The 24026-nt window shown below is 43.6% G+C and overlaps 1 protein-coding gene across 2 annotated transcripts in view; it reads left to right on the forward strand.

Moving 5' to 3' along the window:
* Positions 1-7286, forward strand: part of pcdh17 (protocadherin 17) — a 60866-nt gene extending 53580 nt beyond the window's left edge. For both annotated transcript variants that reach the window (XM_056412966.1, XM_056412967.1), the window contains exon 5: positions 2533-7286. In XM_056412966.1, coding sequence (XP_056268941.1) covers positions 2533-3230 — 698 coding nt within the window. In that variant the 3' untranslated portion in view covers positions 3231-7286. The remainder of the gene's footprint in view (positions 1-2532) is intronic.
* The last annotated feature ends 16740 nt before the right edge of the window (positions 7287-24026 follow it).

Genomic DNA, 24026 nt, shown 5'->3' on the forward strand with positions numbered 1-24026 from the left:
GACGGGGAGGGAGGGAGGGAGGGAGATGAATGTCACCCCTGCGCTCATATGTCATATTGTTAACCATAGATACGAGACCGCCTCAAGGTTGAACGTGCAGGGGAGACATAAATAATCTATCAGAGGTTACCTCCGACTAAAGAGAGGGAAATATGTCCACATGGATTATTTATGCTTTAATATGCACACGGTGAATGGACAATCACCTCTGAGAGCATGAAGAGATTGTTGGGGCCAAGTTAATTGTGTGCGTCTGGAATGCCTGTGAGGTGGGTGTGTGAGGGACGGTGGTTGTCGAGCAGCCTTGTTTACACGTATGTTCTATGTTTTGCGGCCTGGTGATGGATTGTGGCGTGCTCTGCTCAGAAAGTATATTCGGCTTTGTATTATTTATGTACAAGCTTCCGTCCGAATCATCAATCTATTGTGCTTTCGACGTGTTCGTTCTTTCTCACTCAAATTTCAAACCACTCGTGTGCAAACACAGGCGCACGCACACTACTGTGCTTTCAACAGAGTGTATGCGAATGAATCCCTTCACACACACACACCATTTAAATGTCGTCCATCTCAAAGTCGTCCGGCATCCGCTTTTCCAGCTCACCTTATTTCCTCTTCAGACGACAGCCTCGACATTGGAAATGTCAGGCTCTCTTTGCCGGTGCTGTGTGGCTTCTTCAAACATTTGTGAAGTGTTAAGCTCATCTCTACAGCTTAGGAGGGCAGTCTCTCAGGAATCTGAGCTGCTGACCCCCCGCAGCACAGCAAAGACAGCCTCACCAAGTGCACATCCACTCTGCCCGCTCATTTGCATCAATGAAAGATTGTATTAGTCCCAGTTTGTGGTTGTTACAGCAGCACAGCCGCCATACTGTAAAGGTCCATGCATTGCATAATGGAATTGGTGGGGGTAACTATACAGCTCCTAACGGTTGTGTTGCTGTAGCCTCATTCTTACACCTTTAAGTGCTACCTTTTGGTTTTTTTAAGTCTAAAAGGGGTATTTTCCATCCCTGCCTTAATTTACCACTCACAAATTCACCCACTGACTTTAATTTAAGACTTCAAACCACAGCAGGCTTGTTGCAGGACAACCAATTACACTGATTCAAGATGCGGTATCGGTATTACACTCAATACACGACCACAAAGATTCATCATGAGCAATTTAGGTTTAAACCATTAACAACAGGGGAGGTGAAATGTGACAACAAGCTGTGTTCTGTTCAATATAAAACATGTAATTGGGAAATATATGATTTTTAACTGAACGATTACCGTCTGCCACTTGTGCTATTGACACTTTCATTATGCTATATCGAACATCATTGCATCTCAGAACCAAGATTGTCCTGAGCTGCTGCATTTGTTTAGAAGACACTGCAAGCAACCTTTGGTTTTATGGGAAAACATTGTTCAATGCTGCTGAGTTAATTTAATTCCTGGGTTTGTCTAACCTTTAACTTGTTGAGTTTCTTTTCATGGAAAGATTGATGGAGGTTTGTAAAGGCCTTATGCTGAAGCGTGTGAAGTAGTATGTGCACACGCTACTGCAGAGCCAAACATGATACATAATCAGTGTTTTCATATCTTTTCATGAGTTGTAACTAACCCATGTGCATTACGCCGTCTGTGTGTGGACTAGGATGGAAAACGAGGAACTACTTCATTATTATGGTCCCAACTGTTAGCATCCCGTCTATTTGGGCTCTTGGTTATCTTCTCTTGGTTTCATCCCACCTGGCCAGTGGAACGATTCCATTTTTGGGAGAACAGATGCTCTGATTTGTTCCCTCTTTTCTTCACTTGAGGAGAAAATAAACGGGCTCCTCTTTATTTTCATGATTATTTTTTAATTCAAGTTTTGGATCTGTTTGACACAGGCATGAACACTCCAATAATCATCCAGAGTGGGCCTCTTTCTGAATAAGGATGAAAGAAGGGAACACAAATGCACACTTCAACACACACACACACACACGTCTACACGCACACACAACAACAACAACAACAGGAGCACACAAATAAACAGGCACAAACACATGGGGAGGAAGCACAAGCCATTTGGCACAGGCTCTCTGTCTAGGGAGGTCTTCAAAGCCCACTGACATGAATTCATGATAACGCCACTACGTCTTTGCCAAATCTCAAATGTTGTTGTTTTTCTCCCGCTCCTTCCCCAACCCTTCTGAATGCTCTGCCATCCCCTTGATCAGGGCTTTGAAAAATGCTAGCAGGTGTCTCCCAGTCCCTTGGAAAGGTGTGTGTGTGTTGTGTGGTGTTTGTGTGCATGGGTGTCTGTGTGTGCGCGCCAAGCATTTGCATTGCATTTGCATGTGTGTTTGGAATGAGACATCCTTAGCTGGCTCTTCCCTTTTTAGATCCTTTCATTAGGTTTGGCTCTGCCCAACTTTGGGCTCCAACTCTTTGTACAGTTCAGTCTCATAATGGCACTATCATTCTTTTACCCTCCCTGACCCAAATATCCCTTTTTTCTCCATCCATCCCCTCCCTTTTTGTTCTATTTTGCAGATGAGGACTGTGTGAACTGCACGGAGGAGTGCCGAGTACTAGGTCATTCTGACCGCTGCTGGATGCCCCAGTTCCCCGCTGGAGAAAACCAGGCAGAAGGTGTTGACTACCGCAACAACATGTTCGTGCCAGCAGGCATGGAGACTGTGCCCGAGACGGAGACCTACGAGACTGTCAACCCCAATGGCAAGAAGACCTTCTGTACATTTGGAAAAGAGAGGCGTGACCACACCATCCTGGTTGCTAATGTGAAGCCCTACTTGAAGGCGAAACGAGCCCTCAGTCCACTGCTCCAAGAGGTACCTTCAGCTTCCAGCAGTCCCACCAAGGGCTGCTCCACCATGTCTCCTTGCTCGTCAGTCAAAAGCCCAGCTGACGGAGCTGAAGGCAGACCGCCTCCTGCCACCTGCTCTGGCCACTACGGGCCTCCTGATGGTCAGTACCTGTCACCAACCAAACAAACCAGAGACCAGGGGGTCTACCCACCCTTGCCTCCCTCAGACCCGGTAGCCAAGGTGCTCGCAGAGGCCCGCTCTAGGATCAGCCAAGAGGCGACGGGGGAAATGGAGTGTGTTCTGGAGCAGGTCGAGCCGGACGGGAGCCGTGATAGAATGGACGCTGACCAGGTGGTGAGAGACATCGACAAACTATTGCAGGACTGCAGAGGAAGTGAGGCCACTGGAACACTCAGGAAGTGACACAAGTGACTCCGAAAAAATAGAGGTAGAGAGGAATATAAAGCTATTCTAAGAACTCTCACGCCAAAACTCACCAAAATAAAGAAAAAAGGTTAAACAGCTCTTCTGATATGAGCTCTTTTCACTGTATTTGTTTTTGCCGACATTGGACGGACGATGGAAACATTTATTATGTCAGTCATTTTCACCAGTGTGGTGTTAGGATCCCCACCAACAAAAATGAACTGGGTAACAAACATCTGTATTCTGCTGAATTTATAAACTCTTTTTGTTTTGGTTTCTTAAGCAAATTGCAGAGGCTTATGCCTCTAGCACCTCGCAAGCTATTATCTAAGTGCCCACCAGCTCACAAGTGTGTTGTTCATGGTCTCTCGTGAAATCCTACATGTGTAGGTGGATTTCTGTTATGTGTGATGGCCATAGAAACTGAATTAAAAAGAGGACTATTTATGGTCAGACATGACAATCGATGTGAAAAGAGTGAAACAAATTTTAATCTGTTTGGGACGGTGAAAGATACACAAAACAACCTTATCTCTCTTGACTTAAATATAGGTGTTTAATGTATGATCGATACTGTATCTGAACATAAAGGGATTGGTTAATCAGGTGTGTGTTCACAGGGATTGGTTCTGGACTCGAAGAGACGGGGCGGGGGGCTTAATTGCTACGCTGAAGGGGAATTATTAACAGTGTAACCACGTCTCACTTGTCATTTGTAGCCACATGTGTACACTGTGTCTGTCTCACGCCTCTATTTAAACATTCATGTTGCTGACTGGTGTAGTTGCATCACCAAGTGTACACATTTTACACATGCGCACCACACTTTGCTCATACACGTGCTGACATGCTCACATGCACTGATGCCCCTACAGACACACACACACACACACACACTAACGCTTACACACAATCTGTGTACTTGTCTTATTCATGGACATCATCAGCTTTCAGTCCCTTGTGTACAGTGAATTACCATGTGTGTGACTTTGCCTTAAGGCAATCACAGGTTGTATAAAAAGGGACATTTTTTCATTAACTGTGAAAAGATGAAATCTATATGATTATATAGATGATTATGTATGAATTCATGTATAGTGTCCAAATATTAACTACATATTTATACATTTTCTAAGAAAAATAAATAAATGAGGAATCTCAGCAAAAAGTGTCCTTTAGTTAAAGTCACGTGTGGGGTATTAACTCAAAGAACTGCAAAGGACACTGCCATTGTTCCGAAGACAAATATCCCAAAATATAAATAACAAGAAATTGTCCCTTCACATTATCACTATACATAATATCATTATATGTGTAAATGTATCCAATTTAGATGTGTTTACATTAAAAAAAGACATATTTTTATTGATTTTACTGCAATTTCTGTGCATTTGAGCCAAATTGTTATGTGTACAAAAGCTATATTGTGCATTTTATTAAATTAATATATTGTTGTGTTGCAATATACATGGGCTTATATTGTATTTGGCAAACGTTGCCTTAGTAGCTGTCGAACTCTGTGAGTTTGCTTTAGTTTGGGTTTTTGTTGGTGTTTCTTTTCCTCTATTCTGCATCTTTGCAGGCTGGCTTCTGTGCTTTTGAGATGTCGCCTCTTTTTACCCGAAGGTCCGGCTGGATCAAATACAATAACTGTTGAAGCTTAATGAGCCAGCTGATTTAGAATACAATTCAAACCGACAACAAAAAGCAACAACTGCAAGATAATAGTTTGAATATTTTTACTGAGCAGATTTTTACAGGGCAGCTATTTTCTTTAACAATATCTAGTACGCGTATCTCTTGTGTTCCATATGTTTTTGCTTTTTTTTTCTTTAAAAAAAGAAACCTGCCATATTGAAAGTGGAGTGGTTTCCTTGGTGATCATAAAACTGCCTTACTGTCTCTGCGGAGAGCTTGTTGTATCTGTGGAGCTTGTGACTGCTTATATAGCCCTGGTCCACCAGAATGTGCATTTTTCTATTAAGGACCCAAAGAGGTTCTTTTTCAGTAGTCTGTGTTGTTTATGTGTGTACTCCTTCTCAATACATGTTAGAATTCTCCTATTTTGCAGAGAAACATCTGAAATTCTATCAAAAGTTACTTTGGATTCGATGTCTTAGCTGTTTAGGTACACGGTTTATACAACCAAGTGTCTTCACATTCAGGCTTTCTTAAAAGAAATGATACAGACATTTATTTTTGAAAATTTTGGCACATTTCGGCCACTCTCTGAAATAAGGGAGGTGCTTTTTCTTATATACTCTGATAGTAAATAAAAAAAGCAGAACAGTAGGCTATTAGACTAGATGTGTTTTGGAAAATATGACTACAATCACCAAATCTATGTTCGATGCAGCCATGAGAAGGAACAGTGACTTGCATTCATATGGCCCCCGGTGTGCTTATCGTAAAGTGTTTCTGAGCTGAGTTGGACTCTCGACAGCAGATATGATGCGTTTTATCTTGCAGACATGTCACAACAGAGTATTTGGGTATTTCTGTTCTTGCTTCTTTTCCCTAATCGAGAGACATGTTTGGACATTATCCTGTCATTCTGCCATTCTTCTGTATCTTTTGCCATCTCTTTTTTTTCACTCTTCATTTGCTTACTTTTCTTCTCTTCAGTTGTTTGCTTTCTCGCCTCTAAGGGAGCAAAGCAGTTAGCTTTTCTCCTCTCTTTCGTCTGCAAAGTATTTGGTTTTGGTTTACTCATGCTCTTTTTCTAGGAGATGGCAGAGGCTGTTTTTAGAAGAATCGACTGAGGAGTAAATTATTTATGGTTATTTTTAAATGAAACTTTTTTCTCTATCTCTCTCAAATATCTGAATAAATCGAGCAAGTCTGACATTCACATCACACAATCAGGTTAAATTGTGCTTTTTAAAGTGTGCACTGTGATCTTGACAATCATGCTGTTCCATTTGTGCACATGCACACGCATGCACGCACGTACACTAACACTAGGGCACTTCGGCAGCACACTGCCTTTCACTTAAATGCAACTTCATTTCATGTTTAACCTTCAACGATAATGTGAAGGCCGAAAGAGAGGTCAAAACACTAGCCAAACAAATGTGACACTTCTTCATGGTTTATTTTCTTTTCTATTTCATTGTGCTTGGTCTTCATGCTGGATCAAGCATTCTCTAGCGTATGTGTGTGTGTGTGTGAGAGAGAGAGAGTGTGTATGCGCGTGCGCTTGATGTGATTTCATGCCCATTATTCTTTAACTAAACTATTTCTTTCTTATTTAATTTCTGTTACACAAGTACTCTGTGTTCTCCTCTTTTTTTGGGCATCAATTAAAACAAAGTGCAGAGGTCAACTCAGGACTGGATCTTTGGCTCAGTCTGGCTGCCACAAACAGCCACTGTCACACTTCAGGCACATTTAAAGTGCTGTCCCCTTGAATGGAGGTCCCCTGGCTTAGCCGCTGTCTACCCTCGCAAACTGTGGGCAGAAAATGAACTGGGTCCAGTGGATGGAAGGTCATCTTTAAAGCCATGGCCCTTTCTCTCAGGCTATTTGCTGTGTTATAGAGCAGAGGCTGCTGCTGAGGTCAACACATAGTTGGAGATTGAGCATAATGCAAGGCCTCTCATTACTGTCTAATTACACACTGTTGGCATCATACACTGTTTGCAGTGCATTACTCAAATCTAGAGTTGGTTATTTTTGTCCACTGGAGACGGTCGGTTGTACCAAGTGATCGGGACTTGGCCTTTTTGAATGTGGCTCACCGCCTCTGGTCTCTGACTGAAGCAGGTGCACACAGACTCAGACAGCCACCGCTTCACACACACACACAGAATCAACATGTCATTTTGGTTAGTTGAAACAAGCACCCAATGTTTGTCAGTGTCGTCCCATCACCCCCACCCCCAAGCCCACACTGATAGCATAGGGCTCCATGCTACTATGGGCAACTGGTTTAAAGACCAGACACATTCATTTGTATGGATTATTTCAACTGCTATTGTCTAAAGGCTGTGTTCATTGTGATCTATCTGAAAAAAAGATGAAAAGATCAAATAAAAAAGCAATTACTTATAATGTTTGCTCTTGTCTTTGTATGAGTTGGTTGAGGAATTGGTGGCCATGGCTTTGATTTAATTTATCTTCTCCTTAGACATAACCTCGAGTGCCTGATTGTTTTTTAGTTCTTTCAAGCATCTACACAGCCAATTGTGCCTTGTCAAATAGGATTGCACTGTTTACTTTCACAGTGGCTGGATAAGATAGAAAATTGGCTTTTTTGGTTCTAAATGGACATGTACATGCACCCTGTACCCACGCAGACACAGACGCACTGACGATGTTGCTTTGGGCCACATATTCTTCATTCATTAAATTGGCTCACATTTTCGCTACACAAAAGATAACTGCTTAGGCTGTTTGTTCTTTTGCTTCCGATTGCTCAGAGGCAAATAAATTATGTGTAATAATGTTTCTCAGATAAGATGTTGCACTTCATCCTTCGGCGAGATGAGCATTCTGAGACCAATTTGAATCTCTTTAATACTGGCCTATGGTTAGAGATATATACAATATGCTCCCCATTTGCCCAATGAAATCTGGTCTGGGTAATCTGTAATTAATGGCTATTAGGCGTTAGATGCTCAGAGTCTAATATACACGGCAGTGGTTGATGTGACCGCACTCATGGTGTTTAGTTCCTCTTGAAGAAAAGTGAACAAACCTTTTGGACTACTGCTTAGGAATGGGTTTTTAATTAATGTCCTTTTCAGTTTTTTCCAATACAAAATGACAGACCATGGAAGCTAATGATACACCATTACATTTATCTCAGGCAACTATTCCATCATCACTGTTTGATTGCAGAAGTATATATGGTCGTATTCGCCTGTGACTCCACAAATAAATTGGCATACTGCTCTTTTAGGATTAAAGTTAATTAATTTCCCCAATTGCAGTCCTTCGAGACTCATTCAGGACGATCACGTCCTATTTACAGAAAGACTTCTTACATCCTGCGACTGGTCAGTTTTTTTTGCTGCTGAAGAGATTGGTTATTCGGAATATTCAAAAAAAGAGCCGTCTTTACACACCTGGATTTTCTAAATCAACTGTGATGGTAATATCCTTTGTGTCCAAAAATTCTGTGCCAAAATGTAAACCCATTAAAATGCATAAAAAATAACTTATTCATGGATTATTTACTCAATCAAATTTACATTCATTTCGACCATGGAGGGAATATTTCACCCCATACTAAATGTGGAGGCCATTGGTATGCACCAAGGCTTGTGCTGTTTGTATCTAACTAGTCGCCTCAAGGCAGATATTAATTAAAAAGATAGCAGAGGTTCTCTCCACACAAAAAAACGTTTTGGAATGCAGCTGCTTCATGCTGCACTGTCTCATTTGGCCTTGTAGTAAGATTTTACATAAAATCGACAGCATACCTGCAAAGAAATACCACGCTGTCCACCTTCAGTAGTTTAAATATAACAGATCACACAACTGGAATACATTATTGGTATGAGTGGTAGGTGAAGAGCAGCAGGGTTCACAACCTTAATAGTAATCAGTCGATTTGTACATGACTGGCAAAACAACAGATTTAAGCAGATGAAATAACAAATGATGATTATTATCATGACATCATGTATGTTAATAGTCAAATGACCTAAAGGAAGACAACTACAGTGCTGATGGATACTTTAATCCATTAGTTGTTTAGTCGCAGGCAAAGTGAATTTGATTTATTTAGTAACGCTGCATACATACATATTTTATCAAGGTTCTTGATCAAAATAACAGTGTCAATGAGATTTAATCAAGTAAAGTATTGGACTCGCTTAATGGAAAAATGAAGAGTACATCTTTTCAGAACAAAGAGAAGGTATTCATCATATTCTAGTGAAGGGCAAGGGTTCTCCCTCCATTTGTCGATGTGTTCAAGAAGGTAGGCACATTGAAAATGTGTATGTGTCTGTGCGTATGGTAGTGTCAAAGAGACATAAGAGACACGGAGGTTGGAAATATGAATATATATATATCTCACAAAAAGATTCAGGAGTCACGCGTGATGATTTAGATTTGATGCTAACCCCCAATCCAACATCCAACCCACACACTTTACATCAAACAGAGGAAGAAATGATGGCATATCATTTCAATAACGTATAAATTATAATGCATGGCAATGTGAATGTGGCATCGTGATACGAACATGTTTTCCTATTTATGTTAATGTGCATCCAGACTCGATTGAAAGAGAGCCATCCTTCTGCCTGTATTGACTGGGAACTGTTGTATGATTTTAAAGAACATTTGAGACACAGTAAGCATGTGCTCATTGCTTTGAATCATTCAACACATGCGTGACTGCACCTCAGATTGCCCTTTCACATTTAAGCCCTTCTTCGGTCACCTTAAAGAGATGCAATATGTTAACTATTCCAGGAGCTGAATAGAAAGCACCAACATAATGGTTCTAGACAGCTTCTGTTTGGGAACCAGTTCACATCATGAGGGTGAGTGCTCGATTAAAACTTCAATAACCACCACAGAAAACGTAATATCAAGTAGACAGTAAATTCCATCACATAGATTAGAAAGGCAACGTGCATGGATGCCTGACACTGCTGAATTGATCACACGTAAAGGTTCAAGAAGCGATGAACGATAAAAGGAGAGGCTTGAGGGGAAAAAAACATCAGAAAGACACACACAGTGGCCGCTGCTAGCTTACAAATAACTTATGATGAAGCATTTATATATTTTGGGTGTACAAACTAATGACCAAGAATCAAATTAAAAACTTCAAACTTGTCATATTGTTTTTGTCAGAGAAAATCAACACCACCTGTGGATGAACGCTTGGTGTAAGCAATAAGCATCCAGGCTTATGAAAACAATAGAATGAGAGAAAATGTCGTGGTGGCTGGGCAGGAGAGTTGATAATAAACCAAATATTCACAATTAGAGTAAGAGTTTAGGAAACTAATGTGTATATTTATGAATTTAGAGCACATGTTGCTCCTATTTTATCTTTACCAACTATTTCCAACTGTAACAAATACGTTTTATAACATTGCTCTTGTGAGCAGAATTATCTAATTTGAAGAGGTGGATTTATGCATATCAATTTACTCAGAGATTTAAAGATTAAGGATATATATTTATAGATTCTAAAGTATCTAGTTAAACATCATTCGGTCTGTAACCAATTTCACTGTTGCATTCCGATTTGTAAAATAATTATGTAATGATAAATGAAATACATATTATCTTAATGTGGTACAATTGGCTTTAAAACATGTTGTTACAAATTTTACTGTATAGCATTCCATATCAATGAAATAATAGTTTGGTATGCTATGACTTTTTTTTTTAAGTCATACAATTCTATATTCCAGAAGTGTTAAATAAAAATTCAATGAAGTCCAGAAAGAGAGAATTTCCTCATCCATCCGTCCAGAACATCACAATAGTGTCTAACTTGATTGTGTCCCATATATCAAAGCCTTGCAGTTCTATCAAAGTCTGTATGAAGTTAACACCTGACTTTCGGATCGAATAAAGAAACTGCAAGTGAATTATATCTCAACAATATGTATTGACAGTTTTCAAAGTGAACTGGATGAATTCTAAATATTGCATACTCAAGTAAAATATGGGCAACAAAATGCTTTTGAGACACATTTATATTTCTATAAATAAAAATGAATTGAACTGATTTGCACTGCAGCTTTTAATTCAGTTCATTCAGGTGTGAAGTGAGGTCAGCTATAAAAAAGAAACATATTATTTTCATCTTCTAATAGTTTTTTTTGCTATAATATACTGTGACTTTGATAACTTTTATGTTTGAACATCCCAAAAAAAAAACATGACTTTTTCCGATTCCCTATTATATTACTTTGTATTACTTAGTTTGACTACAGTATACTGTTTTTATTACTTTTCTGGATCTCCTATACAATTACTTTTGCATGCATCGTTTAAAAAAACCTATACAATTACTTTGTTATGCTTTTTGAAGACAAACATACACCACTTTTCCAACTCATTCATTCTTCTTCATCTGCTTCCTTATCCAAATTGGAGCCAGCATTCCAGTTTAGAATCAGCCTTTCCACAACCAGCATTCACACCACATGTTTGTAATTGCCTTTTCATGAGTTGTTGTGTTGTAGACATCATGATATTTCAATCAGGAGAGACGGGTATTTAGAGTTGAACAATCATTTATTACAATAGAATATTGCAATAGTGCAAAGTCTTTTTGGCGATTGGACTCCATCCTGAAGTAGGATAAACTAGGGGTAGAGATGCTGATATCTGCGCAGGCAGAATCCCCCCAAAGAGAATTATTTTATATGTATAAAATAAATTCAACCTTACCTACAGCCGCAGAAGTTTCCTAGGCACCCCTAGAACCATTTCATGAAACCACTAGTTATGGTTCGAAGGGTTAAGGCTAGCCGTAATAGTAAACATCACAGAGTTAAGAAGGTCTAGCTAAAAGCAAGAGAGGAAGGCCCCGAAGGACTGCAGACAAGGATACGGGGGTCTCTATCGACCGCAGAAGCTAATAGTGCCGATCTAGATATACAGCACTAAGACAGCAGGATCCGACCGGATCCCGAAAATGATAGCGGGGTCGGAAATGACGCAGAAAGGCAGATTAGGGGTGAAGACGCACCGCAGACAAGGACAGGAGGGGTCGAGTAGACCGCAGAACTGGACAGTGTGGATAGGAACTACCACTTCAAAGGAGAAGGGGATTTTAAGATCCCCAAATGGATAGCGGGGGTCACGACGTGCTTGGTCGCTCCCAAGGACCGGATAGGTTGGGTCAAGTTAGACCGCAGACAAGAATAGATTGGGGTCATGGGTAGACCGCAGACAAGGACAGGTTGGGGTCCTGTGTAGACCGCAGAACAGGATAGTAGGGGTCACTTTCAAGACCGCAGGACAGTTCGAGTCGGATTTGTATCGGTTGGTCGCTTCTCGTTAGACCCCTGTCGGACTCTGGCGTTCCCAGGCATCCGGGGAAGTACGTCCGGGAAAGAGACTGTGTCCTCGTTGGACGGGTTCGTCGCAGACCCAGAAACAAGAAATACCCGGAAACAGGAATTTGATGTCAGCTTGTGACGGCCCTCCCTGGACCTGTAAACGAGAGCGGGTTTCCATACCATCTTTTGCCTGATTTTTTTGCTGGAAATTGGAAGATAATCCGCTTTGCCAGGTAACGGAGACCTAGGAAAATAAGAAAGATACCGTTACGCCAGATAGCGTTTACCTAGGAAAATAAGAAAAGATCACGTTAAGCCGGGCAACGTAAACCACTAACTATTACGTTAAACTAGGCAACGTCAACCAGGGAAGTAGAAACTTCACATTAGTTAAGGGCAACGTGAAACCAGAGAAAGCTAGAAGAACACGTTTAGGCGAGACAACATAAAAGCAGGAAAATATTCTTCTTCTTTTAGATTTAACACCACCACCAGTTATATGTATACCTTACCTATTTAAGGTTTCAGGGACCTTTGATTTGACCATATGGTGTCGAGGTCCAGCCAGATGTAGGAGCCAACAGCCGAGGAGGACCACCTCCCCAGTCTCTGGAGAGTTGAGGCGGAGATGCCTTGGCAGGCAGCCGAAGTAGCAGCCCCTATCCGGAAAGAATGCCCCGAGTAGTTTGGCTGGGCTAAGTTGCTATTTGGGAGAATGACCTTCAAATGACCCCGGAACCAAGTCTGAGATATGGCCACCTTCCCCGGGGTAAGGAAGAGAGGAGCAGAGGAGCCAGTCTTAGGCCGAACCAAGAGGTACTCAAGCATGCTTCACGTTAGTTACGGGCAACGTGAAACTAGAGAATGCCAGAAGAACACGTTTAGGTGAGGCAACGTAGAAGCAGGAAACTGAGAAAAAAAATCACAAGAAAACTGATCACATCGCACCAGAATGGTTCCACAAGTCCGTTTTAGCGAGCGGATCTGGAACCTTAGCTCTGGTGAGATACGGCTGTACATAAGATGACTGACGAGTCACTGCCAACCAATACTTGAAACGGACACCACAAACAATTATATGAATGACTTCCCATATAGTGCCGGACTTCAATGATTTATGATTTGCCAGCATTAGGTTGAGGTCAGGGTAAAGGTCTACAGCTGTCCCATTCCCGGCATCAGTGCAACTGCGATGCCTAGGGGTTAGCCAAAGTAGCAGCCTCTGTGCTACCCCTTTGACCTACATAATGCTTCGTTGATCGAAGAAAAGAGGCCCTCCCGTACACAGCTGCCTAGGTACTTGGAGTATTGCCCGGGAAGACCATCCAGGATCCGAAAATGGCCTGAGGTCTTAGGAAGATGAGCGTCTCCTGAGCTAATTAAGTTGCTTAACGATCACCATTGACGGACTGCAACTGTGTCACAGAGGGAGGCCAGTAACCCCCCAAAACCACGGATGGCCTGCATCCGTGTAGCTCTTGACTGCATCAGGGAAATGCACCATCAGCCTTTGCAGCAAACGCTACTCCATACAGAAATTGTCCAACAACCTGCCCCGCAGGTCATACCGGCCCGTCAAGATAGATAATATCGGGCAAATTTGAGATAGGCCGATGCCATGTCCAGAGAGCAGGCAATAAACGCACATTCCTCAGGTATGACACCTCTGACAAATGTACCAATGTCCAGGAGAGTGAGTCAGAGTAAACTCTTACTTGTTCTTGCGTCCTAGACCAAGCCTCCACAGACGCACACGACTACACTGCCGCGTTCACACCAAAGCGTTTATGCCGTCCTTTATGCAAGGGTCAAGACCCAGCCGATATCGTCCTCACGCTGGACCTACCCCTGATAGATACTTACTCTCTATTCTACTTTCTTACCTCTCTAGTCATTCCACATGCAACAGTACTAACCTGCCAATCAGATTGCCCGCTGAATTACTTCTCAGGTGTCCAGCCCACAGCTAGAGGTGACTATGAATTGCCACACTGAAGTTGAAATAGATTGAGATCACGATATCCTGATTAATGAGCATTAGTTCAACCACATTTCTCCTCAGATTTAACATGAGACAAGGAGCATGGACTGATGGAAAATTCTTCCTTTTGCCATCTGTCACGTATACTTACAACCAGCCAACGTTATCATCCTGTTACTTCTGTAAACTTAATACCACATTTAAAGACGAGCTGTTGAATTAACGTTTGATGACTATTAAAGAAAACCCAAAAGCCCACGCCTACTAAATATATGCTACCTCTATTATACTTCTAAATGTTGTATCCTAACAAGCCCACTCTGGCTTTTACCTTATTCTGCTACCCAACTACAAATATGTGACCAAGCAACGACACCTTTACCACGAACAGGTAGGCAGAAAGAAAGTAAATCTTTGAAAGTCTCAAGTTTCCAACAGATCGACTCCCATTCCCCAACTTAGCGGCTCAATGCTTGCTCCTGCCTGCCATTAGAGGCTCAATGCTCGCTCTGGCCAGCTTTTACAGGATCAATGCTAGCTCCAGCCAGTCTTACAGGCCCCAATGCTCGTGCCAGCCTGCCTTCCAGACCCAAGGCTCGCTCCAGCCAGTCTTACAGGCCCAACGCTTGCTCCAGCCTTCCGAGGCCCAACGCTTACTCCAGTCTTCCGAGGCTCAATGCTTGCTCCAGTCTTCCGAGGCTCAATGCTTGCTCCAGTCTTCCGAGGCTCAACGCTTGCTCCAGTCTTCCGAGGCTCAATGCTCACGCCAGCCTTAATGTTTGCTCTAGTCAGCCTTAAGGGGCACAGCGTTTAGTCCCAGCTGACTTGTAAAGGCTGAAACTTGCTCCGGACTACATAGGCTCTATTGACTTTACAGACTCAATGACTTCGACCTTCTTTACAAATATAAACTAATATATACAATATTTATTTTCATTTGTATCCAATATATAAATATATTTATATTTTATTCTCACTGACATCCTCCCCCTAAAAGTACTTACCGCGGCAGTCAACTATGTTACGTATTATTTAGTTGCAACTGCATCCTTAAGTTCACCTAACTTAGAAACATTTATTTACACTACGTATCCGTTGATACAACTATCAGGCTATGTCAAAACAGAATACACGTTAGACAATGTGATGTCACGACCAAGCCGCGACCATAGCGGGACTACCAGAGTAATCGCCGGCTGCTATACTTCTCCTGCATGCCTGGCGCCGTCCTACAACGACATTAAAGTTTGTATGAACTGCTGCCCCGTTATGTCATTTCTCAAGCGACATCACTTTTGAACACGCTCCCCTTCCGTGACTGGAAGGACTGGTTCGTACTGCTTGAATCGAAAAGACGGTCCGGAGCTTCGGGCGCGAGTCTGAACTCAGAGTGCACTTGTTTAGTGTACCGGTTCACCTCACGGAGCCCAGTTGGCGGCGCCGAAACAACGTAATAAAGACACAGCGGTTACCGGGATTTGAAGAGAGCATCGATGGTGTGCATGAAGCTACACCGTGACTGCAGGGCGTAGATGACGCCGTGTCAATCGCAGAGGAGATGAATTCCTGGCGTACCAACTACCAGAAGCGCCGTGCTACCTCCTCGCCTGCAGCCTCGGCATACACCCGCTCTTCCGGTCCCGTCGCCGTAGAGGGAGCAGCTGATAGCAGCTAACTAACTAGCCTTACTTACTAGTGAAGCAGGAGAGGAGACTCGCTGCTAGAAACACCGCACTGGGTGAGTACACCTGAGCAGGGCAGCCCGCCGGCTGCCACTGAACACACCTCTCCACGAGATAACCACAATCGGAATCTGACATGTTTCAGCTCCCAATAACTACATGCAATCAGCAGAGGACCAATCTCCCCATACAAACTGACGCGAGCTGAAACGACAATTGACAGCAGCAGAGAACAGAACTTTAAAGTGTTGCCAACGACTCTGTGATAGGCTTATCCAACTAGGCTGGCTCTAAATGGTTGGTTCATTCATCGGGCCCGCCCCCAATCAGCTAATGGAGTAATCGCTGCAAGACTTGTGAATGAACCAGCTGTACCCAATGTCTTCCTGTCTGAACTTTCGCTAAGCTACATTTTCTATTTAATTTACCTGCTATGAGTTTTTTTAACATAAAAGTGCTTGTATTGTTAGACGGTGATGACTTGTCACAGAGACCATCCCAGAGAGAGCATGTAAAAGAGAAGACGGATACATTAATGGCTGTACAATAATAACAGGATGTGATTTGGATGGTGGGAACAGTAAGGTCAATATTACAGTGCCAACGGCTGCTTGTTTCAGTAGTGGCGTTTTGCTTTTATTTTATTGTCTTTTTTTGCACTTTTCGTCTCTTTTTCTTTTTCTTTTCTTTCACGTTTGTCTTAGTTACGGTCGGACACTGGACCATAACTACTTTTTTCGATAATTCTACTGTGGCTTTTGTTCACTTTGTCGTGAGTATCGGAGAGCCACAGCAAAACAATGACGGGGACCGTCGTCTACTCGCGTGCTCAGTTGATCGCGCTGTGCAGGCCGAAGCTTCTGCCTGGAGACAGACCTGTGATCCCGGTGGAGCTACGGAGAAGGGCTCGCGGCTGCAGATCGGGTGTCAAGCGGAGGGCTAAAACGAGGAGATACAAACCCTCGATACCGTCGATCATAACGGGGAACGTGAGGTCTTTGGCGAATAAGACGGATGAGCTCGGCGCGCTGGTAATGACCGAGAGGATCTTCCGTGAGAGCAGTCTCTTGTGTTTTACTGAGACGTGGCTGCACGCGGACTATCCGGATCACAGCGCGTCTTTGCCCGGCTTCAGAACTGTTCGGGCTGACAGAGACGCTACACAGAGCGGTAAGAAGAGGGGGGGCGGGATCGCTGTTTATGTGAATGAACGGTGGTGCCATCCGGACCATGTGTGCGTGAAGGGGCGCTTCTTTAGCCCGAACATTGAACTGTTGGCCGTGGGGATGCGCCCGTACTATTTGCCGAGAGAGTTCACGTCCGCCATTGTGGTTGTCGTGTACGTGCCGCCATCAGCTGACGCTGAGGAAGCTGTGGACACCATCCACTCCACTGTGTCTGCTCTGCTGAATCATCAGCCTGGAGCATTCATGGCTATCACTGGTGACTTTAACCACACCACATTGGAAAAAGCTCTGCCAACCTTCCATCAATACATAGACTGCCCAACAAGGAACAATAAAACTCTGGACTTGCTGTATGCTAATGCTAAGGACGCATACAGCGCCACTGCCCTTCTCCCCCTCAGCAGGTCTGATCATGACCGGGTCCGCCTGACACCCAGGTATGTTCCTCTGGTGAAGAGGCTGCCGGTGACCACCAGGACTGTGAGGAGGTGGTCTCTGGAGGCTAACGACGCCTACAGGACTGCTTCGAGTCAACGGACTGGGATGTGCTGTGTGGACCGCACGGGGAGGACATCAACAGTATGACCGACTGCATCACGGAATACATCAAGTTCTGTGAACACACCACCATCCCATCACGGACTGTGCGCTGCTTCCCCAACAACAAGCCCTGGATCACCAGGGACCTGAAGGCGCTTCTTAACATGAAGAAAGCTGCTTTCAGGTCTGGAGACAGGGATGAGCTGAGGAAAGCCCAGCGCAACCTAAAGGTGAAGCTCAGGGAGGGCAAGGACTCCTACAGGAGGAAGCTGGAGGCCAAACTCCAGCTGAACAACACAAGGGAGGTGTGGAAGGGCATGAAGCAGATAACTGGCTTCAAGGTGGGAGGGAGACAGCCAGGGGGCTCCCTGGAGAGGGCCAACGAGCTGAACTGTTTTTCAATAGGTTCAGTTCACAGCCCTCCCGTCTCCTCCACACATCACACCTCCCAAACACCTCCTCCCCCTCTCTCCCCCCTGCTGCGCTGCACATCCACCGAGCCCTCCATTACAAAGGGCTCCTCCACCTCCCCTCTCTCTGTGACGACTGACCAGGTGAGAAGACAGCTGGAGAAACTACACCAGCGCAGAGCTGAAGGTCCTGATGGCATCAGCCCCAGGATCCTAAAGACCTGCGCCACCTAGCTGTCTGGTGTCCTGCAGCGCCTCTTCAACCTCAGCCTGAGGCTGGGGGAAGTCCCGGTGCTGTGGAAGACGTCGTGCCTGGTCCCTGTCCCAAAGAAGTCAACACCATCTGGCCTCAACGACTACCGACCGTCGCCTCACCTCCCATGTGATGAAGGTGCTGGAGAGGCTGGTCTTGGCCCACCTCCGGCCGCAGGTGAAATCATCGTTGGACCCTCTGCAATTTGCTTACCAGCCTCATGTGGGAGTGGACGACGCCATCATCTACCTGCTGCAACGAGCTCAGTCGCACCTGGATGGAACCGGTGTCTCTGTGAGAGTCACTTTCTTTGACTTCTCCAGTGCATTTAACACCATCCAGCCACTGCTGCTGAGTGAGAAGCTGCGGGTGGCCGATGTGGACGCGTCCACCATGTACAGGATCACTGACTACCTCACAGGCTGACCTCTGTTTGTCAGAATGGGCCGAGTGCTGTCTGGAACGGTGGTCAGTGATGTTGGAGCCCCACAGGGAACTGTTCTGTCTGCCTTCCTCTTCACCCTGTACACCAGTGACTTCCAGTACAACACGGAGTCATGCCATCTGCAGAAGTACTCTGATGATTCTGCAGTGGTCGGGTGTATTAGGGATGGACGGGAGGAGGAGTACAGGGCAGTGGTGAGTGACTTTGTAAAGTGGGCCGATGAGAACCACCTGCGGCTGAACGTGGCCAAGACCAGAGAGATGGTGGTGGACTTCAGGAGGAAGGCGACAGCTCCTACACCTCTGAGTGTCCTGGGAGTGGACGTGGACATGGTGGAGGAGTACAAGTACCTGGGCGGCTCCATCGACAGCCGACTGAACTGGAAGGCCAACATCAACGCTGTGTACAAGAAGGGATGAGTCGACTCTTTTCCTGAGAAAGCTTCGATCCTTCAACGTGTGCAGCAAGATGCTGGAGTTATTCTACCAGTCGGTTGTGGCCAGTGTGCTGCACTTTGCCATTGTCTGCTGGGGAGCAGCATCGAGCCGGTGACACCAGCCGTCTTAACAAACTGGTTAGGAAGGCTGGCTCCATCATCGGCTGCCAGCTGGAGCACCTGGAACAGGTGGTGGAGAGGAGGACGTTGAAGAAACTGGTGTCCATATTGGACAACCCGGACCACCCTCTCCACCACCTCCTACAGGGACAGAGGAGTACTTTCTCCAGATCACCCCTTCTAGGAGAACATTCCTGCCGACGGCCATGAGGCTCTCACAACAGTTCACTCCTTGCCAGACACCCCTACTTATATTTTGTTTTGTTTTTTTATTCTATCTATCTATCTAACAGAATCTGACCTTGGGGACACATTTTCATACATTGAACCTGTTCTCCTTTGGCATAGCTGCACCATTGATCCTATCATATCAATAAGATATGCCATCATTAACCGAGCGATACCACAATGTCATTATGACAATGTTCTTTTGGATCTATCCTGAGCTAACCATTTTGTGTACTCTATATATCAAATGATTTGAAAAGGGAACTTTGTGAAAGTGTGATCTTTGTAAAGTCATGTTAAGGTCAGGCCATAAAGCAGAGTTTGATAACTTTACATGACATAATCGCCAATTGAAAGATTAATTATCCAATCTGAGTTGCAACCCAATATAAATAGGGTTATGTGTTATGTTAAAATAATGTTCACTCATATCAGTATGCATGCAGAAATGTGAACTCACACACACTCACACACAGAGGCAGACACGCACCCCACAATCACCAATTACCTTTAGTGCATGATCAATCTCATGATAGGAAAAGTAAATTAGAGGGGCAGATAATTGAATTTACCGAAATAGCTCGTGCTCTTTATCTGCCATATTGACTATCTTTGTTAAAATAAGGACATAAATTACATTTTCAAGCAATTATGTGTTTCAGTGCCAGGAGTTCTGTTTCACATCCACAGCGCGGCTGTCGTCTGACAGGTTGTGTCTAGTGTGGTAGAGAGATACACACCTGTATCACAACATTAGACAAGGATTACCTGATCAGAGATGTTTTAATAATTTACTTACATATTACAATATAAAAGTGTTTCTTACAAAAGCCAGCATTTTCAATTTAAAAAAAGAAAAAAGAAACAAAACAAATATGACTTATCGTCTGAATAAACAAGTTGCTGATGTTTTTCAGAAAAAAATCACAAGCATTACATATTCCTTGTATTCCCCTAGTTCTTACACTCTCTATATACACGCACACACTTTGTAAAACTTTTGAACAAGCTTAGAAATCAACGACTATAGTTCGTTGTAGCTCATTAAAGGTTTGTTTCTGGAAAAAGGGTTGAACACAGTGTTAAAGGTGAACGTATAGACATTTCAGTTGTAGTCTACGTGACTGAAGAATGCCTCGAGCAGAATAATACTTACATTTGGGACTAAAGGCTTTAGCTTTGAGAGTCAATTGATCAAAATGTCTCTTGGCACCTTTTCAAAGACTCGGTCTTGAGCGCACCAAACTTTTGTATACAATGAACAGTGACGACAACGTGCAGCTTTTAGTCAGATCAAAGTCTTGTGCCTCTGCCTTCCTCCCTTTGTTGTAAAAGTTCATGTGTTTCCAATATGAACACAGCAGTGGATATCATGTAGGGATGTCGGGCACTCTCAGAACTCAGAGACATGGCTGACAAAGGCGATTAAAGCGTCAGACAGCATGCCTGCATCAGATTAGACCATTCGTTCGAGCTTTGAAACCCTACCACCACCCCAACTGTTCCCCAAACGTATAAACTTAAACACTAGCGAAACAGTAATACGCAGTCCAGATCAATGACGAGTGAGGAATGGAACGATCAAATGGGAATCACCAAGGGGAAAACAAACAAAGAGTTGCTAAATAAGTTGAGCGACATACATAGGCCTTTTTCCTCGGCTAATGGCTAGTGCAAATAGAATGGGCCTCGAGGGATTTAAAGTGCTGCGGCTGACAGTTAAAGCAGTCTAAATCTGATCTACAACAAAGTGAGAATGTGATGCATCCGCAAAGCACCAACCTAGACAGTATGAGAGGGTGTAAATAACAGGCACTCCCCAGAGATGTGTGCCACATAACACAAAAACTCCCTGGTTTGGGTGTTTTATTTGTTTGAATGATATCTGACATGTACCTAACCAGTTTCAGGGATATTATCTGGAAACTCAGTTTGGCTAACAATGCTACAAGCTGTCGGTCTTTCTCCATTTGAGTTGACACTGCACAAATCGGTACTACATATAATACATTGGTATTAAAATATAATTGGCTTGTCTTCTGTTTGGTGCATAAATACAACCGTATGTATAGAAATTCAATGTGAAATCATGCCAGCTCTATCCGCTGAAAAGAAAAATCATTCCATTTCCATTCGTCTCGTTCTTTTCTTAACTGGTCCAACATTCCTGACATCACATCATCACATCTCTGTTCCCTTAATGGAAACCATAGTAGTTACTCTTTTAATGTTGTCCCTTTGAGATACAATGCTCTTTCTCGGTCTGTCTCTTACCCTGGACCACACAGACTATTACAGCAAGTGATGAGAGTGTATGTGCAATTGTGTGTGTGGGTATGTGTGTGTGTGTGTGTGTGAATGGGTTTGTTTTTAATCTGGGCTATTGATACAGCTCATATAACAGCCCAGTGCACCTCTGAACACCCTGTTTTTAAGTGTCAGTTGAGTGGCATGAAGGACAGTGACGTCTCAGATGTGTGACTCAATGTGCCTCACACAAGTTTAAGGTGTCACAACGCACATCAAATAACGTCAAATAGTCAGGTTTAATTACTTTTTTGGGAAATTCAATTGGATATCTTTTTTTATTGAGTTATCAATGCATCGATAAACTGACTGCTCATCAGATTACGCTATTGATAAAATAATTGATTTACTTCTCACCAGCATCATACACCAAATATGTCCAATGAGACATATCAGAACTGGAATGGATGTTAATTAAAAAAACAAGGAGTAGAAAGTTCTTAAATGCTAAAAAGATAACCTGCAGCGTAACATTCTTCTTCTTCTGCCAAACATCTGGCCGTAATGATCACTAGTACATGCAAACTGGAGTGGAAAAGCCCGATAAAGCTAGATACAAGGATTGTTCAGTTTACTTAGTCAGGCAGCTTCAAAACCAGGAGATCAGTCACCCAGGCAAACACATTTAAAAAGGGGCAGGCAGAAAATCCAAAGTCCAAACGGGCAAGGAGGGTTGAAACGGGCAGATCAGATTTAGAAACTAGAAATACACTGACAAACTTAAAGTAACACACAAGACAATTTAGCAGAGACCAAGTGCAAGTGGACCGATATAATAACTGGCCTGCATGTGAACTGGGCGTGTAAGACCAGGTGAGAGAAATGAGTGATTGGATGGTGTGAGTGGCAGGACCTGAAATGACAGGAGAGTCAGTAAAACAGGCAGGTGAGATCAAATCAAAAAGTAGTGCAATTTTACTCTGGGAAGGTTTGGTGGGTGATTTGGATTAATGAAGGTTACAATATTGTACCTCCAATTATATGAGCACAAACAAAGCCTTCGACTGGACTATACGGGTACAATTAAAAAGGTGTCCGCTTGGTGAGGACTCCATCTGCGTTTATAGAACTTGTGTTACAGTATAAATTCCCTTGTTTTAACTCACACAGGCTCCCCCCTGTACTGGACTATATGGGTACAGTGGGTGGATGAAAGCACAGCCTGCCACAACATAACTTTGACCCAAGTACACTGATCCTAACCGACTTAACGTTATTCCCAACAGTCCACCTGTTTCTATATAACCTAGGTTGCCACAGTGAGAAGTAGGTGGCCTCAGGCAACCCACGTAGAACATAACTGATCTGGGAAAGGTAATGGCACAACCTTGTAGGGGTTAAAAGGACAAGCGATAGACACCCTGTACACCACATTACTCGGGTCACCAAAGATCACGAGGAAATGTAGTTGTGCCAGAGGGGGGTCAAGTGCAACACAATCAACACACAACCACCCTTTTCACCAGTCCTGTGTAATTCCAGCGAGCACAGACCCTAAAAAAAGAGCTCAACATGTCCAATAGATCAAATGGTATGAACAGAGAAGTTGCTAACCATGCCGCTGTACATTTGCCCTTGACACTCACCCAACCAAACAAAGCCACCTACACTGTCATGCTTCCGATAGAGTGTTCAGCGGTTCAGTGTGTCTAATGCCAGCTTGTGATCAACATAACATGCCAACGCCCAAACGTTACCTCCCTGTCCTCCACATGGGTTGGAAGACAAAAGACTTCCTGCCATTGACCTGAAAGAACTCTTTAAGTTCTTGGGGACATAGACTTAATTGGCGGCTTTAGCTCAGTCAACCAGGGCTGTGGGAAGTGTCCTTGAGCAAGGCACTGAACCACCTTAATAACTAAGGATGGGTTAAATGCAGAGAACTAATTTCCCCTTGGGGATTAATAAAAGTGTATATTCTATTCTTAATTTAAATCAGGGAGAGACCAGTAAGATGAAGAAAGGGTCACGGGTCATGTTTTTTGTTAACAGATGATATGGAATGATGAAGTCTTAGAGTCTTTGGCACTTGGACTCTTCGAGGAGATTTGTAATTGAGGGCCGACCGCCCGATCAGCAGCGAGATAGATTCAATTCAATTCAATTCAGTTGTAAGAACAAGATCAAGCGTGTGGCCAAAGCTGTGAGTGGGTTTCTGTACTCTCTGACAGAAGCCAATCGAGTCCAACAATGAGATGAATGCAGCACTAAGGCAAT

Source organism: Pseudoliparis swirei, chromosome 4 (genome assembly GCF_029220125.1).
Source record: "Pseudoliparis swirei isolate HS2019 ecotype Mariana Trench chromosome 4, NWPU_hadal_v1, whole genome shotgun sequence".
Lineage (NCBI taxonomy): Eukaryota > Metazoa > Chordata > Actinopteri > Perciformes > Liparidae > Pseudoliparis > Pseudoliparis swirei.